Source organism: Heptranchias perlo, chromosome 6, assembly GCF_035084215.1.
Source record: "Heptranchias perlo isolate sHepPer1 chromosome 6, sHepPer1.hap1, whole genome shotgun sequence".
NCBI classification, from domain to species: Eukaryota; Metazoa; Chordata; class Chondrichthyes; order Hexanchiformes; family Hexanchidae; genus Heptranchias; species Heptranchias perlo.
Window position 1 is genome coordinate 51,381,391 of NC_090330.1, and position 19,849 is coordinate 51,401,239.

Sequence of the window (19,849 nt, forward strand, 5' to 3'; positions counted from 1 at the left end):
CTTGGGGATGTATGTACACAAATCTTTGAAGGTGGTAGGACAAGTTGAGAAGATTGTTAAAAAAGCATCTGGGATCCTGGGCTTTATTAATAGAGGCATAGCGTGCAAAAGCAAACACTGGTTAGGCCTCAGCTAGAATATTGTGTTCAATTCTGGGCACTACACTTTAGGAAGGATGTCAAGGCCTTCGAGAGGTTGCAAAAGAGATTTACTAGAATGGTACTAGAGACAAGGAACTTCAATTATGTGGAGAGACTGGAGAAGCTGGGGTTGTTCTCCGAGCAGAGACTGTTAAGAGGAGATTTGCTAGGTGTTCAAAATCATTAATGGGTTTGATAGAGTAAATAGGGAGAAGCTGTTTCCAGTGGTAAAAGGGTCAGTAAAAAGAGGACACAGATTTAAGGTGATTGGCAAAAGAACCAGAGCCGACATGAGGAAACATTTTTTTTACGCAGAGAGTTGTTATGATCTGGAGTGTACTGCCTGAAAGGATGGTGGAAGCAGATTCAATAATAACTTTCAAAAGGGAATTGGATAAATACTTGAAGGGAAAAAATTTACAGGGCTATGGGAAAGAGCAGGGGAGTAGGACTAATTGAATAGCACTTTCAAAGAGTCGGTTCAGGCACGATGGGCCGAATGGCCTCCTTCTGTGCTGTAACATACTGTGATACCATGAAATATTCCCAACAGGCCGACAACTCAAGTATAGCCTTGTGATAACAAACAGTTACATTAGTTTTTGTAACATAAGATGTAGCTGTTCTTCATTCATTTTGGAGGGAAAAAAAATCATGAAAACCTCATGGGGGAAATCCAAATGTTGAAGCACAACATTGGTAGTACATTTCAAGGGGGTCCAAGGGCATGATTCCCTGGAAAACATTGCATTTTTACCTTAAAAATAGTGTATTTTGGTTAATTTTAAGCACTTTTATGCACAATTCATAGATTTTTAACTTAAAAGGAAAAACAAAACGACATTTGGATTTTCAATAGACCAAACAAGCCATCACTTCCTGAAAAGTTACCTTAACAGTTATTGTCCCATATCCAACTCCCACCCCAGTTTGGAGGGACACTACCCCCTCTCAAAACAGTTCAAAGAGTCACTGTACCCCATCCAACTCCGCAGACTCTAACAGAGTCACTTTCTTCTCTTCAAACTCTCCCAATTGCCACCGGCACTTTTCTCCTTTCAATTTCCCTTCTTCGTTCACCCACCATTCAAGTTGGCACCCTCTTTCCTCCTTCAGTTCAAACTGGCACTTTCCCCCCAACTTCCAAACCCCTCAGTTCAAGATGGCACACACCCCTTCCCCTAATTTATACTGGCACTCTTTGTCTTCATTTCAGTAAATGCTAACACTCTCTTCCTCACTCCCTCTCAGTCAATGCTAGCTGTACCCTTCCTCTGGATCCCCAAAACACCACATTTAGCTTCCCCCTCATTCTCAAAGCGCTGGTCCAAGATTCCTCCCCCTCCTTCCCCGTTCATTGTAATCGATTTTTGCCTTTCCTCTCTCCTTCCTTGCCATCACTTCCCCTTCTCTCTTATCTTCTTTGTTCTTCATTTTCATCTTCTCTCTCCTCTTCTTTCTTCCTTCCCTCAACCATTTCTTGACGTATACTTCCACTTCCCTCTCTTCTTTGCCATCCATTTTCCCCTTCTCTCTCCCTTTCATTTGCCCCCTTTCCTCTACTCTCAGGGTCTCTCCTACCTGTTGTACTGTTGCTAATGGAAGTGATTCTGCCCACTGCATACTGAAATAGAGGAACTGCTCCTTGCGAGAATATTGATATGGTACACAGCATTAGAAATCACTTTCATTAGCAGGCAGACTCGGGTTGGAGCACCACTGAGGAGAGAGGCCTGGTCCATGCTGATTTTTGCCAGCAAATACAACCACATAGACTGATAGTTGGCATGTATGAAACACCAGGGAAAGACACAGCAAAGCCTGATACTATCTGACCTTCTCTTCTTGCACTATATAAAAACACTCCCATACAATTATCAAATTCTTTTCAAGTGCCAGAAAGAATCATGACCGTGGCGAAGCAACCAGCCCACAAAAATCCCTACACCTTACAGAAAATAAAGGTGTGAGAATTAGTTCAAGAATGAAGTAGAGATCATACCTCAATCAGTTATCAAGGCAGCACCTTTAGGTCGATAGCAGCCAGAGGCTTGAAGGAAAGTAGCCCTAGTTTATAATTTATTTCCTTCTGTTTCAATTTTTTTTATTCCCACCCTTGACGTTTTCCATGTGATATTTCCCAATGAAAAAGGGAGACTGACAGTTTTCCTCCAGGCTTCTGCCTGCATTCACTATCTAACGAGCTGCTCAAGCTACATTAGACTGGTATAGGCTCACTCAATCTTTGACCTATCCTTCTTCCTTCATGAGGAATTACCTTCTACTTCTTAGTACCTCCTTGATAGTCTGGCTAGGATGGGGAACTTATCATGTGAGAGCTGATGATTCTGTGGTGTAATGGATTTATGGCCCAACTTGCGATGTCACTAAATACCTGGCTATTATTTTTGTGTGTACCATAGTTAAAGTCATGTTGGAAAATCATTAACTGAAGCACACACAAAAAGTAGAAGGCCACATTGGGAAAATACCACCTTGGAAAAGACAACTTGACAGCCTGTAAATTGTTCTCCCTTCAGCAGTTTAGACATAGATTTGTTTTTCCTGAGGCACAGCTTTTGATATCAGGAGTACATAGCACATTCAAATCTGCCAGGAAGCACAGGATGACTATTCTTTAACAGGCTTCACAGCCAACAGAGTGAAGTGAGTAACAACAACATCTATGGTACCTCTCACATCACCACCCAGTGGTGGAGCTAATTATAGATAATCTGCATACATATAAATATTTCACTAAAAGTGACATCACAAGTAACATTCATCAATCCATAAACATTGTTTTTTTAAGTGTGCAGATGTTTACATCCTTGTCTAGTGATGTGAAGTAAAAAGCTTCATTGATGTAAACTTTGGGCTTTTGGTGACGTTAAAGTTGTATCACCCACTAGGCAGTTGGAGTTATGTTGGATCTAATAGTGAGGGTAAAGGTTTTCATTGTCACTACTCATCCTCTGGTGAAAAGCCCCAGGTGCTGGTTCAAAGCTACCTACATAGCCCCTGTCACATAAAAACACTGTTATCTCATTAGCTGCAACAGTATTCTAACATATGGTGTGTCATTTACTGATGAAGCATGACCCCAAAAATTTTTTTTAAAAACTACGGCCTAGAAATTGGATTACATTTTACAGGCGTAAAAAGGGTGCCTAAGTGTCCAATATGGCGGGCGGCTTGCAGCGCTTATTCTGCACCGGAAGCGCACCACCCGCCTTATTGGTAAAGGCTCCTCCGCCGTGCATGCTGCGGTCAGTTTCTTCAGGCGCTTAGCAGCCAAAACATTTTGAACATTTTTTACTTACTTTATTGCAGAGCCGGGAGGAGCAGGCTCCTCATTAAATTCACGGGCCACTGATGGCCACCACTTGTCCCCCTCCCAACTGTCTCTGCCTACCCCAACCCGACCTCATCTGAGGACCTTGGCCGGCGTCTGAGCCAGGACCGGCGAGCTGCCTCTGGGGCCGCAATTATCACGTGCAGCTTGCAGGTAATAAGCAAATGAGGCTAGCAGATCTGTGGTCCTGCTGTTGGCCTCATTGGGCACGTGCAACTTGCTCTATACCGAGATTGCTCCCCATTTCGGGTGCGATCTAATTTCTATGTAGGCCTATGTATTATACTTTATCTAACATTATCATTACCAGTTAAGTGAATAAGTAGTAAATAAATGTACTTACCTCACATACAATGAGCGTTTCTGGTTGGTTCTTAGGGAGCCAGACCCAGAACTCATACTGTGATTCATCATCTGTTCCCGCAAGTCATGGATTTTTGCCTCAAACCGGCTGTACTCTGAATGGGGAGGGTGGAGAGGGGAAGAGAAAAAGAGAAAAAAACATTTTTAGCTTTTATTTTCCCACAATACATTCAACATCAGGCTTTTCAAATGTGAAATGACAAGAATTATTGGGACTTCCTCTACTTCTCTCTATCACCCCCTCCCCCACCACACACATACACACCCATTGCCAGAAACCTCAAAACATAAAATGGGAAAACTACAACAGACAGGTTACAGCTGCAAAGTTGAAGACTTCAATACTGTAATTATCCTGTTACTGCATTACTGATTGCATTCAACAATGTACGTTAGCCTTCATCTCTAACGTTGTTAGGCATTTCATATTAAAATATTCCAAGTCTGGTGGAAGATGCATGTACACACAAACACACAAGAATTACACAAAAAATACCTGTGCGGCATTTACACTGCACAAAATCAAACGACTCAAACAGGTTTACAAATGACATGTATGTTCTTGCTGACATTTGTATTGGTATAATACCAAATAAAAGCCATTTCTCTTATACTAATAATTAACGTAGGAATTTTATCCCAATACAGATTAAGAAATGTATAGCCTTATCTATTGATTTTCCAAAAAATACTGATTTGTAGCCATTATATTTTAAAATATTTTTTGAATATTGTCAGGATACAGGAAGAAAAATAAGATGATTACAATCAGAACCCGGTACATCTGCCTGATAGTTGTATCCATCAGCCTGCACAATACCTGCAGTCTGCTCCAGAATGATTCAACATTACATTACAAATGAAAATTCTGTCTCCTTAACAACTGTGATAGCTTAATCATACAGCTCTTTGCACTCAAAGAGCAAACAAAATCCATCCTATTATCTCAATTCAAGGCTTGGTCTACCAAAGGGATTTTCAAAAGTCTAAATTTAAAAAAAAATCACAATATAACCACTCATCAAGAAAAGAGTTAAGAAAACAGAAACAAACAAGAAAAACTCCTTCAAAGCACAATTACAGAATTATATTGCAAACCACGCACACATTTACCACAGCAGGATAACCTCGACAACCAACTGAGACAAATCACCAGGGAAACCAAACATATTGAAATGGATTTCTATAAACCTCAGTTCCAGTTAATTTCAGTAGAAACATTTTAAATTGACACCTGAAATCAGCATGTTGATACTGTTCCATGGATATCTATTTAAAAAAATCAATTTCTCTCCTGAAAACAAGCCTACCTTCCCAATTATGTTCGACTCTTCCCAGGAATAACCAAGAATCAGGACTATCCTGTCACAGCAGCAGCAGCAGCAGTACAGCTCAAGAAGGAATGACCCATTAAAAATGTGCAGTCAAACCCGGTGTCATTTGACCAAGTTGAAGCATTAATGTTTTCTGTTATTTCAACTCGTCATCCTATCACTGCAGTCTATGGTGGCACATGATGGAATGGTTTAATAGCTCATAACATCAAACAACAAAAGCCTTTCAATGCTGACAGCAGCTTTTTACTGCAGTCGGCAATCATTATTAGACTTTCTTTCCTATATCCCTTTCACCTGAGGGCTCGTAGTTTCATACGTTCATTCATACAACCAAAGCTTTTAATTGTTTTCCACTAATGATCAACTCTGATCCCCCTTCCCCCCCACCGTCTACCTGATAGTTAGTGTGCTCCATTTTAATTCATTTGTTTACAGGTTTCTAAGATCAGAAGAAGGAATGAACAAGGAATTTTTAAACACATTTATTTGCACAAGGAAAAATAAATCTGCGTTATAAACAACAATGGGCATCATTTTATACTTTGTGTGTCAGAATCGCACTCAGCACTGAGACTGTACAGGGAATGCACAATTGTGTCTATCATTTTAATGCTATAGGACTGAACAGGTGAACTATAAACAAATTTTAAAAATTATGCCACATTGCTTGCCACTGCTACCAGCATTACTAGATTAAGCAAATTGCTTATTTTTGGTTTCATCCAGCACAAAATACAGGTTCATTTTAAATAAGAAATGTCACAATATTTTAAAGACAGTCTTGTGAAAATCAGATAAAATGGGAAAATGTTTAATAAAAAGGAAATTATCCTTAGCACCGAGGGAGAGCTACACCATGCAGTTTTGTGAAACAGTTATGCATCATTTTTCCAACTCTATAGTTACATTTTCAAAAAAAAAGAAAAATAATTGTCATCCAAATATTCACCTACTATGCTATTTTTACTGTGTCAGTGTCTGTGAAGTAACAGAACATTGGAGGAACGCTGAGTTAAATTAGGAGGGTATTGCAATAATTTTAAGAACACAAAACAGATGATGCACCATACAGACTAGGAAAGTATCAGATTCAATCCCCAATCTGTGCACTCAGTTGTTCTTAGTAGCCAGGGTGGCATTAGGGGTATTACAATTGATTACAGTGCCCTGGCATAGGAAAGAAAAAAATTCATTCAGAGTTTCTGCTCTTCATCACTACCCAGTGACCCCTGCTGGAAAGTGTGCGTCTGAGCAGGAGTGGGTTAGGCTGTGATGTCCCCATCAAATACCCTGTTAATATTCTGAACTCACATATGGGTGAGGATCTAGAAGGCAATCACTTGAACAGTCTTACTCTTTCTCTCAAATAATTATTTAAGGTTTCTTGAACAACATTTTATTAGTGGGTACAATTTTCAAAAAAAAAGCTTTTGCTTAAGTTTATTTCTATGAACATTACTTTCTTGGAAAACACTGCTCACTTTGTGAAAATATCAAGATACATTAAGGGGATTTTGAAATGTTTATATTTGATTTGTCAGTATCAAACTGAAAATCTAAAGGACTGCAAATAATTCAAGTACTTTACAAAATAATTCAGCAAAATAAAACTCAATTATGTTTCTTTTTAAATGCACATAGTACTTTTATAAATCTAAAGCCAGCTCCCTTTTCTCAAACATATATTCAACCTCACACATTTGTGTAATGCAAGCTAAAACCATCCACATGCATACTGGAATCAACTTGCATTCTAATTCTGCCTTTCAGATGGTCACTGGTGATTAGTGCAGAACTTAGTATCAAATTTTAAAGTATTTCACATCAAAAATATTTTTTCCCCTCACTGCTAGCATAGCCATATATTTAAGCGCAATCTCATATGGCTTGCATCTGACTGCTAGGCAGCTATTTTCACACCAGCATTAGATTTCATCATACTGCAGTGCTAAAGCTGCATGTAAAGGAGGGAGAAAGATGGCTAATGCTCCTAGTCCCTCTTCCACAAGCAGGTTGGAAAATACTGAGGACCAATAATTGTGAGGAGCAGTGACCATTCTATCCTCAACTTATCAATGTGAAATTAATCTAAAATTGAACAGCCCTCAATGGGCAAGAAGTCCTTACAGCATAAACGATATTGAATATCCTGGTAAAATAAAATACATATAAATAATTTCCAGCTACATGCTCTTTCTCCTCTCTGCATCCTCATGAGGGGCGATTTTAACCCTGCCTGCCTGGTAGTAACAGGTTGGGTGGGTGGTTATAATCGCTGCAAAGGGCTTACTGCTCCGTTCCAATCGGCCATCTTAACCATGCATTTTTTTTAGTCGGCCGAGACACCTGCCAGCCGGAGGCGGTGGTATCATGAATATATGTGAATTGGGGTCCCGAGATGCAATTAGGACCCCAGCATCATTTTAACGTGAAATCATGGAAGTACCGACCAACGCCCAACCTGCCAGTAAAATCTAGTGGGATTTGTCTCTCAAAGCTACTGAAGCAGTATTTAAAGGGACACTCACCTGCAGGTAATTGGACCACAGGATCTGTGTGCCACTTTGCTGTTTGGATTACCAGGAGATGTTTCCAGCTTCCAGATCACTTCTTCCTTGCTTTACTTATCCTCAGCAAGCTTTACCTGCTTATCATGGGTGCTATTGTTGTCAGTTTAATTTGGACTGAGGAAGAACTGGAGGAAGAGGAGCAGGAGTAGCAGCCTCAGCAGCCAGAAAATTAGGGAGGCTGCTAATAGGAGGCCATGTCCAGCACACAGGATGTACAGACCAAGAGTTAGTTTTTTGAATCTATCTGAAGAGCAGTGCATAAGGAGACTGTGCTTCTCCAAGAAGTTTGTTGCAGACCACTGCAGCCTCCTGCATCAAGACCTGCTGCCTGCTGGACCACAGGCTAGACTTTGAGACCTACTGGCAAAGTAACCACAACCCTTAACTTCTTTGCCATTGGCTCTTTCCAGTCTGCTACAGGGGACATCTTCCGCATATCCCACTCTGCAATACACAGCTGCATTAAGCAGATCACTGATGTCCTGTTCGTTATCATTGACCTCAACTGTTAACACGAGACAGCTTGAGGATTTGCAGCAGTGGCTGGCTTCCCTCATGACTAAGGCGTCATGGACTGCACACATGTTGCTATCAGGTCACCAGCACCAGTCAGCAGAATGTGTGAATAGGAAGGGCTATCAGTCTGTTAATGTCCTGCTAGTACCCGATCACAAAAACAGGATCATGCAACTTTGTGCAAGTTACCCAGGCAGCTGTCACGATGCATTTATCCTGCAACACTCAAACATCCCAATTTTTGACCCTTCCACCAATGTGACAGGATGACTGCTGGGTGACAAGGGAGGAACAGCAACAACAACAGTCTCCAGGGAAAACCAGGGAGGGAAGGAAGGAAGGAAGCAGCAGAAGAAGAGCCACCTCAAAGCCTTGCAGCCAGAGGTGTGAGGGATAAGTTAACTGCTTAGCAATTTTGGTGGCCTGCTTATTCCCTTGCCCTGAAAACTTACAGAAAGCTCTTTTGCATTAACAGTCCTCATTATATCCTTCACCACTCCCTTAGTCTTGCATTAAAGAATATTGAAACCATTCAGTCAACTCCTATATCAACGACATACTGACAATGCAGACCAAAGTGCTAAATGTCATAAAAGTGATGAATTAATTTGCAGCACAATAATTGCCTTCCATTCATTTCTCACCCAAATGTCAACCCACATGCCTTTCGAATCAGAAAGTTTCCTAACTTTACTATGTAGTGCTCCCCTAGTGGCCTCAGCATGGATGCTGCAAGACTGCTGTTTTGCATCTTGGGATCCTTGAGATGCTTGTGGCCGATGACTTCTGGGTGATGGAGCCTTTGAAGGCCCGGCTGCAGATTCCTGCACCTCAGCTGCTGGGGCAGTCTGGCCAACTGACTTCTTGGCACCATGGTGGGTATTGGTTGAGAGGGTGACGAAAGATAAGACATGCTGATATCCTGAGAGAGGGCAACACGTACCGCTCCTATAGCTTGACTACCACTCCCGTGGGGCTGGGGTTGGGGCTTGGGCTCATCTTTCTGGGGCGGAAGAGCAGAAGATATAGTGCATGTGCTGAGAGTTGGAGAAATCAAGATGGAATGAGGATGGGAGACGATGAATGTAAAGCCAAGTGTGTGGGATATAAAACGAGGAAGGAATGGTGGAAGCAGTTGGTGGTAGTGAAAGTGCTAGCATGTGAGAAAAGAATGCTGTCAGTGGGTGGTGTGGTGAGAGCAAAGGAAGAGGTGAGTTTGTTTGGAATGAGAGAGAGGTGTTTCAGTGTGCCCATGTGATTGTATGCTGAAGGGTGTGATGGAGGAGGGAGAATTGATGAGACTGGTGGAGTGAGGGAGGGGGTGAAAGGAGTATTGGCAGGTGTTGTTTCGAGAGATGGAGAGATAAAGAGCAATACTCACCCTTGCTGCTCGTGAGGTCAGTGAACCTCGCTACACTGAACTCAGGTCCTGGGGGTGATGCTGGACACTCTCAGCCACCTCTGTCCAGGCCTGTTGGATAGTTGCCCTGGGGATGCTCCTGTGGGTTCTGGGGAACAGTACCTTCCTTCTTGCCCTGACCTCTTCCACCAGAACCTCCAGGGAGATATCTCAAAACCTGGGGACAGCCATGTGGCTCACTTTGGATATTCTGCTCCTTGCGAAATGTGAAAACAGAGAATGCAACCTTGCTTTCAGGTTCATTCCTGTTTTAAATAGGCCTCAGTCAGTGTGCTAGAAATTGCGCAGAAAAAATAGGCTGGCTGCCTGATTCTTGACGCAGCTCGGGTGGGCAGCTCGTCAACCATATTAAAATGAGGCCGAGGAGTTAAAACTGCCCAGGCTTCACACTGGCAATATCATGGGGCCTTGTCGCTCACTGTGGCTCCTGCACACCCGAATCCCGCCCTGAGTTAAAATTGGGACTACTGTGTTGAAATTAAGGTTTTTACTCAAACTTGTTCTTTTCCAGGTCCTCAAAACTGTAGAAATCCATGCATCCCTTAAACTTCCCCTTCCTTCACCAATCGATATAGATTTATAAAACCTTGGCTTGCCAATGCATAAAAATTATTTCCCAAATACCTTCCTTCTCTCTTGCTCTTTTCAGCCTTGGTGATGTCCTGCACTATAGGCCTTGACTAACTTCCTCAATTAAAAAAAAAACTTTTTTTTGTCACTCAATGGAATGAAAATATTGGCAGTATTAATGCAAGCTCTAAGGTCAAGTATCAGCATGAACAGGGAAAGCACCTGGAGTAAGGTGGAAGATCCCCCCTTTATGACCAGGGCATGTCTCGTCTAATCTTTATCATGCTTATGAAATCTGAATTTCCTCTGTGTCCATTTGCATGCATATTTTGGCTGTCACTCCAGACTCAAGACCAGTACTACTACCTGCTATTTTTTTTCTCTCTCATCCCCCTCTCAGGTTCTTCTCTCCTGTCTCCCCTCCTTCCTGTCACCTTTCACATCTCTTGTCTTGGGTATTTTGTCCTGCCAATCCCTACTCCAACCGATCACTGCTTGTCTGCCTTCCTATTCTCCTGCCGCCATTCCAGGTTTGAATTCCTCCTTGGATAAGTCCACAACTACCCTCTGTGCCTCTCTTGAGGTTCTCTGAAGGGCCCATTGAGACACCTGTTGCTACCTCTATTACAAGCAAAACAATTAGGCCCCGAAATTAGCGGGGAGGCAGGATGGCGGGGGGCGGGGGGGGGGGGGGGGTGGGGTGATTGGGCGCATGGGTAACCTGCCCAATCAAATCTGTCCATTCCCCACGCGATTGCAGGTAAATTGGAGCCACTTAACGTGGCTTACGGGTTTGCCATTGGAAAGCTGCGCAACGGGCGGACTGCACACCCGCATCTCAGGCTGTCAGCTGGAGGAGCTCCATTTAAAGGGGCAGTCCTCCAATGGCTGCTCCTGGAGCAAACACCCACATAGCACAATGGAGCATCACACGGGAAAGGCTGCTCCTAGATTTAGTGATGCCTCACTCCAGGTGCTACTGGGTGGGATGAGGAGGAGCAGGAGGAGGGATGTGGACGGGAGGAAGTGCCCTGCCTCTGCCACCAAGAAGGCCTGGCTCTAGGTGGCAGAGGAGGTCACCAGCAGCAATATCTCCCGCACCTGGATACAGTGCAGGAAGTCAAAATGAGTACACTTACTCATTCTCCGACATTCCGTCTTCCACATCAACGCCCCCACCCCCAACTCATTCTCCACTGCCAACACTACTCCATCACATCACTCTTGACACCCACTCAAAGCTCATACTCACCTTCTGATGCATCTCTTTCATGGTCAGCCGCACCCAAATCAATGCAATCATCAGTTGGCCACGTCACCATCACTCACTCATACGTCTGTACTTTCTCCCCTTATAGAAGAAGAGAGCCCAGAATGCACGGGACAGGGCGAGGACCAGAGGGGGGCCGCAACAGATAGTCACCCTTACAGACACGGAGCAGGAGGCACTGGAGCTGAGCCGCGCCCTCGAATGCCTGTCCATCGGGGATGCCGAGACTAGCACCCGGCAAACATCTGGTGACAGAACTTTAACATTCAGCATAAACAATATGAATTGATGTTAACATGCCTTGTCCTCAGCACCTCAGTATGCTCATCGCAACATGACACATCTGTGATCATGCTTAATATTGCATTCTGTTCTCTTACAGGGCCTTCAGGGACCGCTGTGACGGCGGAGGGCGATTCCTCAGAGGACCTGCCGGCCTCTGAGGGCGCACCATCACATCTGAGCGAGTCATCCACCAGCGCAGATACACACACCTCAATGGGTCCTAGTCCTCAGTTAGTTAGGTTGGCACCTGGTGAGTCACCACACACGTGAGCATGAGCAGACACTGGTGGCAGGGGCAGCTGTGGAGAGCCTGCATCAGTGGGAGCACTCCTCTCCAGGCTCTGCTCAGCTGGATACAAATGCTGAACCTTGGGTGCCATCCTTTAAAAGGAGAATGATCGAGGGTCACCTTGTGAGGTGCTGGAACAGGTGCCAATCGTGTAGAGAATGGAGGAGTCCAACTCCTGCATGAGTGGAATGGTGGCACAGGTACGGGAGGGAATCTCTGAGATACTGTCACAGGGATGTGAGAGCATCTCTTAGATAGCGTCGCGGGTAAGTGCGGGAATGTCTGTGATGGACGGAAAGCTAGCCTCCATGGAGTTTCAAGCACGACTCACAAATGAGTCCTTAAACAGACAGGCAGATACACCAGCACTGGCCTTACAAGGCTTCACACATGTCCTCCAAACTGTCGTCCAGCAGATTGGTAGGAGTGGTGTTGGCTTGGCCCAGGGGAGGGATGATGGCAAAAGGGGACATGGAAGTGGGGATGCCACTCAAAGCACCCCCACGTCCAACCCATTGCCCCCCTCTCAACCAGTACTCACATTGAAAATTGGTTAATAGACAGGAAACAGAGAGTAGGAATAAATGGATCTTTTTCGGGGTGGCAGGCAGTGACTGGTTGGGTACCGCAGGGATCAGTGCTTGGGCCCCAGCTATTCACAATATATATCAATGATTTGGATGAGGGAATCAAATGTAATATTTCCAAGTTTGCTGACGAAACAAAACTAGGTGGGATTGTGAGTTGTGAGGAGGATGCAAAGATGCTTCAAGGCAATTTAGACAAGTTGAGTGAGTGGGCAAATACATGGCGGATGCAGTATAATGTGGATAAATGTGAAGTTATCCACTTTGGAAGGAAAAAACAGAAAGGCAGAGTATTATTTAAATGGTGATAGATTGGGGAATGTTGATGTACAAAGGGACCTGGGTGTCCTTGTACACCAGTCAATGAAAGCAAACATGCAGGTGCAGCAAGCAGTTAGGAAGGCAAATGGTATGTTGGCCTTCATTGCAAGAGGATTTGAGTATAGGAGCAAGGATGTCTTACTGCAGTTATACAGGGCCTTGGTGAGACCACATCTGGAGTACCGTGTGCAGTTTTGGTCGCCTCACCTAAGAAAGGATATACTTACCATTGAGGGAGTGCAGCGACGTTTCACCAGACTGATCCCTGGGATGGCAGGACTGTCATATGAGGAGAGATTGGGTCGACTCAGCCTGTATTCACTCGAGTTTAGAAGAATGAGAGGGGATCTCATTGAAACATATAAAATTCTGACAGAGCTAGACAGATTGGATGCAGGGAGGATGTTTCCCCTGGCTGGGAGGTCCAGAACAAGGGGTCACAGTCTCAGGATATGGGGTAGGACATTTAGGACTGAGATGAGAAGAAATTTCTTCACTCAGAAGGTGGTGAACCTGTGGAATTCTCTACCACAGAAGGCTGTTGAGGCCAAGTCACTGAATGTATTTAAGAAGGAGTTAGATAGATTTCTAGACACAAAAGGCATCAAGGGGTATGGGGAGAGAGCGGGAATATGGTATTGAGATAGAGGATCAGCCATGATCATATTGAATGGCGGTGCAGGCTCGAAGAGCCGAATGGCCTACTCCTGCTCCTATTTTCTATGTTTCTATGTTTCTGTCATAGGAACATAGGAACAGGAGTAGGCCATTCAGCCCCCCGTGCCTGCTCCGCCATTTGATAAGATCATGGCTGATCTGTGATCTAACTCCATATACCCGCCTTTGGCCCATATCCCTTAATACCTTTGGTTGTCAAAAAGCTTTCTATCTCAGATTTAAATTTAGCAATTGAGCTAGTATCAATTGCCGTTTGCGGAAGAGAGTTTGAGACTTCTACCACCCTTTGTGTGTAGAAATGTTTTCTAATCTCGCTCCTGAAAGGTCTGGCTCTAATTTTTAGACTGTGCCCCCTACTCCTAAAATCCCCAACCAGCGGAAATAGTTTCTCTCTATCCACCCTATCTGTTCCCCTTAATATCTTATAAACTTCAATCAGATCATCCCTTAACCTTTGAAACTCTAGAGAATACAACCCCAATTTGTGTAATCTCTCCTCGTAACTTAACCCTTGAAGTCCGGGTATCATTCTAGTAAACCTACGCTGTACTTCCTCCAAGGCCAATATGTCCTTCCAAAGGTGCGATGCCCAGAACTGCTCACAGTACTCCAGATGCGGTCTAACCAGGGTTTTGTATAGCTGCAGCATAACTTCTGCCCCCTTGTACTCTAGTCCTCTAGATATAAAGGCCAGCAGTCCCTTAGGACATCCACTGTTTTTAACTTTTTACCATTTAGAAAGTACCCTGTTCTATCCTTTTTTGATCCAAAGTGGATGACCTCACATTTGTCTACATTGAATTCCATTTGCCACAGTTTTGCCCCTACACCTAATCTATCAATATCGCTTTGTAATTTTATGTTTTCATCTACACTGCTTACAATGCCACCAATCTTTGTGTCATTGGAAAACTTAGATATGAGACTTTCTATGCCTTCATCTCAGTCATTAATAAATATTGTGAATAATTGAGGCCCCAAGACAGATCCCTGCGGGACTCCACTACTCACATCCTGCCAATGTGAGTACCTTCCCATTATCCCTACTCTCTGTCGCCTTTCGCTCAGCTAACTTTCTAACCAAGTCCGTACTTTTCCCTCGATTCCATGGGCTTCTATCTTAGCTAACAGTCTCTTATGTGGGACCTTATCGAATGCCTTCTGGAAGTCCATATAAATAACATCCAATGACATGCCCCTGTCCACTACTTTAGTCACCTCTTCAAAAAATTCAATCAGGTTTGACAGGCAAGACCTACCTTTCACAAATCCATGCTGGCTCTCTCTGATTAACTGAAAATTCTCGAGTTGTTCAGTCACCCTATCCTTAATTATAGACTCCAGCATTTTCCCCACAACAGATGTTAGGCTAACTGGTCTATAATTCCCTGGTTTCCCTTTCTCTCCTTTCTTAACAAGCGGAGTGACATGTGCAATTTTCCAATCCAGAGGGACAGTTCCTGAATCTAGGGAACTTTGAAAGATTATAGTTAGGGCATCTGCAATGTGCTCACCTACTTCCTTTAAAACCCTGGGATGGAAACCATCTGGTCCTCAGGATTTGTCACTCTTTAGTGCTATTATTTTCTTCATTACTGTTGCTTTACTTATGTTAATTTTATCGAGTCCCTGTCTCCGATTCAATATTAGTTTTCTTGGGATTTCCGGCATGCTATCCTCTTTTTCTACTGTAAATACTGACGCAAAGTAATTGTTCAACATGTCCGCCATTTCCCTATTGTCAATGACAATATCCCCACTTTCAGTTTTTAAGGGGCCAACACTGCTCCTGACCACCCTCTTTTTCCTAATGTAACTATAAAAGTTCTTCGTATTGGTTTTGATATCCCTTGCAAGTTTCTTTTCATACTCTCTTTTTGTAGCTCTTACTATCTGTTTTGTGACCCTTTGTTGATCTTTGTATCTTTCCCATTCGCCAGGATCTGTGTCATTTTTTGCCTTTTTGTATGCCCTTTCCTTATGTCTTATACTGTCCCGTACCTCTTTAGTTGTCCATGGCTGTTTTTTTTGGCAAGTAGAGTTCTTGCCCCTCAGGGGTATAAACCGATTCTGTATCACGTTAAATGTTTCTTTAAACATTTCCCACTGATCATCAGTCGTTTTACCCATTAACACATCTGCCCAGTTTACTGTGGGACAGTTTCTGTCTCATCCCATTGAAGTCGGCCTTACCCAAGTCTAGAATCTTAGCAGCTGATTCACTTTTTTCCCTTTCAAACACTACATTGAACTCGTTCATGTTATGATCGCTATTGGATAGATGTTCGCGTACAGTTAAGCCGTTAACTAAATCTGGTTCATTACTCATTACTAAATCTAGTATGGCTTGCCCCCTTGTTGCCTCTAGGACATACTGCTGTAGAAAACTATCCTGGACACACTCAAGAAATTCACTACCTTTCTGACAGTTGCTAGTCTGCTTTTCCCAATCTATGTGAAGGTTAAAGTCCCCTATTAAGACCACTATGCCTTTCTTACACGCTTGTCTAATCTTTGCATTTATACAATCTAGCACTTCAGAGCTGCTGCCAGGGGTCCTATATACAACTCCCACTATAGTTTTAGATCCTTTCCTATTTCTCAATTCAACCCATAAGGTCTCTGTTGGCTGCTTACCTCTCGTTATATCCTCCTTTATCATTGAAGTGATTTCATCTCTAATCATTAAGGCTACTTCTCCCCCTCTTCCATTTTCCCTATCTCTCCTGTAGACCTTATAACCCGGTATATTTAGTTCCCAATCCTGACCATCCTGCAGCCATGTCTCAGTAATAGCTATCATGTCATACCCTCCAATTTGAATTTGAACCTGTAGTTCATTTAATTTATTCCTTACACTCTGTGCATTTGTATATAGAACTCTTAGTTGGGCCACACACCCTAGCCTGACCTTCAGCTTTGATGCTGGGTTAATTGCCTTACGCCTTCTAGTTTTCACTTTATCTGTAGTGTCTAAAGTACACTTTCTTTCTGCTGCTCTACGCTTTTCCCTTTCACTTGTTCTTGAACAACTGTTTGTACTATTTGGATTGTAAATTTCCCCTGGGTCTTCCCCTCTCTTGCTGCTCTCAACTTTACTCCCTTCTGACTCCCCGCTCAGGTTCCCATGCCCCTGCCACTCTAGTTTAAACCTTCCCCAACAGCACTAGCAAACACCCCCGCGAGGACATTGGTCCCGGTCCTGCTCGGGTGTAACCTGTCTTCCTTGTATAGGTCCCACCTTCCCCAGAACCGGTCCCAATGTCCCAGGAATCTAAATCCCTCCCTCCTACACCATCCCTACAGCCACGCATTCATCTGGTCTATTCTCCTGTTCATATACTCACTAGCACGTGGCACTGGTAGTAATCCTGAGATCACGACCTTTGAAGCCCTGCTTTTTAATTTATCTCCTAACTCCTTAAATTCACCTTGCAGGACCTCATCCCTTTTTTTACCTATATCGTTGGTACCGATATGGACCACGACGACTGGCTGTTCACCCTCCCCCTCCAGAATGTCCTGCAGCTGCTCCGTGGCATCCTTGACCCGAGCACCAGGGAGGCAACATACCATCCTGGCATCACGTTTGCGGCCAAAGGAACGCCTATCTGTTCCCCTTACAATTGAATCCCCTATCACTATAGCCCTGCCACTCTTCTTCCTCCCCTCATGTGCAGCAGAGCCACCCGTGGTGCCACGAACTTGGCTCTTGCTGCTTTCACCTGATAAGCCATCTCCCCCAACAGTATCCAAAGCGGTATATCTGTTTGAGAGGGAGATGGCTCCAGGGGACTCCTGCTCGACCTGCCTCGTCCTTTTACTCTGCCTGGCAGTCACCCATTTCCTTTCTGCCTGCGTAATCTTTACCTGCGGTGTGACCACCTCACTGAACGTGCTATCCACGATAGTCTTATGGATGCTCCACAGCGAATCCACCCGCAGCACCAGCTCCGAAATGCGGTTAGCCAGTATCTGCAGCTGGACACACTTCCTGCACACATAGTCAAATAAGCATTTGCATCTCCCACTGGCTGCTGGCTGAAACACTTCTGTTTGCAATAGGAAGTGTTTCCCACAGCACGGGAAACACGCTGAGGATCCTTCAAAATTGCACCCCTGCCAAAATGTCTAGTCAATCAAGTAGTTCAAGTACTTCAACTATCTGACAAACTATGCAAATTATCATCCCACCAGCTTTAATTGCCGGTGGAACTCCTGCATTCGGGAGGCGCGCGTACACCCAGATGTGTCACTGGGGAACTTGGAAGTCAGCAGGTTGGAGCCGGGCTTTGAACCCGCTCCAGAGTTTTGCGATTTTCGGAGACCCCCCCGCCCCCGTTCCGACACCCGAAAATCAGCCCCTTAGACTCCCATTCCAGTCCATCCCCCTGGTATGAACCCCATCGTCACTCCCTCAAGTCCAAGGATTACAGATTTGAGCATATGTGGTGCACTACTGGTTTAGCCATCCATCACCAGATCTGACTGGACCATATCAAGTGCTGTTGGGCCCTACTGCGCTCTGCTAAAATAGCTCACTAATCCACGATCAACCAGGAGAGCAAAGTTAACACCTGACTCCTTTTCTTCACTACCAACGATTTCCTTAAATGCCCCCTCCACCCTCATCTCCAACAACAATCCACCACACTAAACATTCACTCCCTTCACCACCGGCGCACTGTGGCTGCAGTGTGTACCATCCACAGGATGCACTGCAGCAACTCGCCAAGGCTTCTTTGACAGCACCTCCCAAACCCGCGACCTCTACCACCTAGAAGGACAAAAGCAGCAGGCACATGGGAACAACACCACCTGCACGTTCCCCTCCAAGTCACACACCATCCCGACTTGGAAATATATCGCCGTTCCTTCATTGTCGCTGGGTCAAAATCCTGGAACTCCCTTCCTAACAGCACTGTGGGAGAAACTTCACCACACGGACTGCAGCGGTTCAAGAAGGCGGCTCACCACCACCTTCTCGAGGGCAATTAGGGATGGGCAATAAATGCTGGCCTTGCCAGCGACGCCCACATCCCGTGAACGAATATAAAAAAAAAACAAGTACATGGAGCTCATTCACTTCTTTCTCACTAAGATTGAGACCAACTGCACAGCTTCCTCTGACGCTTCCTACTCGTCCCCATCCCCACTATGCCAAACCTCCCTCAGGCTCTGTTTGTCGTAGCCTTGAACCCACATCTCTCTTTAGTTTCCCTCCTCTCATGCCCTCTCCAAGCTCATCTTGTCCATGAGGCCCACCTCCAGCTTCCTTGACTGCATTCCCATTCTTTTTTTATTCGTTCATGGGATGTGGGCGTCACTGGACAGGCCAGCATTTATTGCCCATCCTTAATTGCCCTCGAGAAGGTGGTGGTGAGCCGCCTTCTTGAACTGCTGCAGTCCGTGTGGTGAAGGTTCTCCCACAGTGCTGTTAGGCAGGGAGTTCCACGATTTTGACCCAGCGACGATGAAGGAACGGTGATATATTTCCAAGTCGGGATGGTGGTATTGTTCCCATGTACCTGCTGCCATTGTGCTTCTAGGTGGTAGAAGTCGCGGGTTTGGGAGGTAAGAACATAAGAACATAAGAAATAGGAGCAGGAGTAGGCCAATCGGCCCCTCGAGCCTGCTCCGCCATTCAATAAGATCACGGCTGATCTGATCCTAACCTCAAATCTAAATTCATGTCCAATTTCCTGCCCGCTCCCCGTAACCCCTAATTCCCTTTACTTCTAGGAAACTGTCTATTTCTGTTTTAAATTTATTTAATGATGTAGCTTCCACAGCTTCCTGGGGCAGCAAATTCCACAGACCTACTACCCTCTGAGTGAAGAAGTTTCTCCTCATTTCAGTTTTGAAAGAGCAGCCCCTTATTCTAAGATTATGCCTCCTCGTTCTAGTTTCTGCTGTCGAAGAAGCCTTGGCAAGTTGCTGCAGTGCATCCTGTGGATGGTACACACTGCAGCGCCGGTGCGCCGGTGAAGGGAGTGAATGTTTAGGGTGGTGGATGGGGTGCCAATCAAGTGGGCTGTTTTGTTCTGGTTGGTGTCGAGCTTCTTGAGTGTTGTTGGAGCTGCACTCATCCAGGCAAGTGGAGAGTATTCCATCACACTCCTGACTTGTGCCTTGTAGATGGTGGAAA

General features: G+C 44.5%; 1 protein-coding gene across 4 annotated transcripts in view; it reads right to left on the minus strand.

The window, feature by feature from the left end:
• The window catches only part of dlg2 (discs, large homolog 2 (Drosophila)), an 861,897-nt gene that overhangs the window by 145,540 nt on the left and 696,508 nt on the right, over window positions 1–19,849 (minus strand). For all 4 annotated transcript variants that reach the window (XM_067986281.1, XM_067986283.1, XM_067986282.1 and 1 more), the window contains one exon: window positions 3,839–3,953. In XM_067986281.1, coding sequence (XP_067842382.1) covers window positions 3,839–3,953 — 115 coding nt within the window. The remainder of the gene's footprint in view (window positions 1–3,838; window positions 3,954–19,849) is intronic.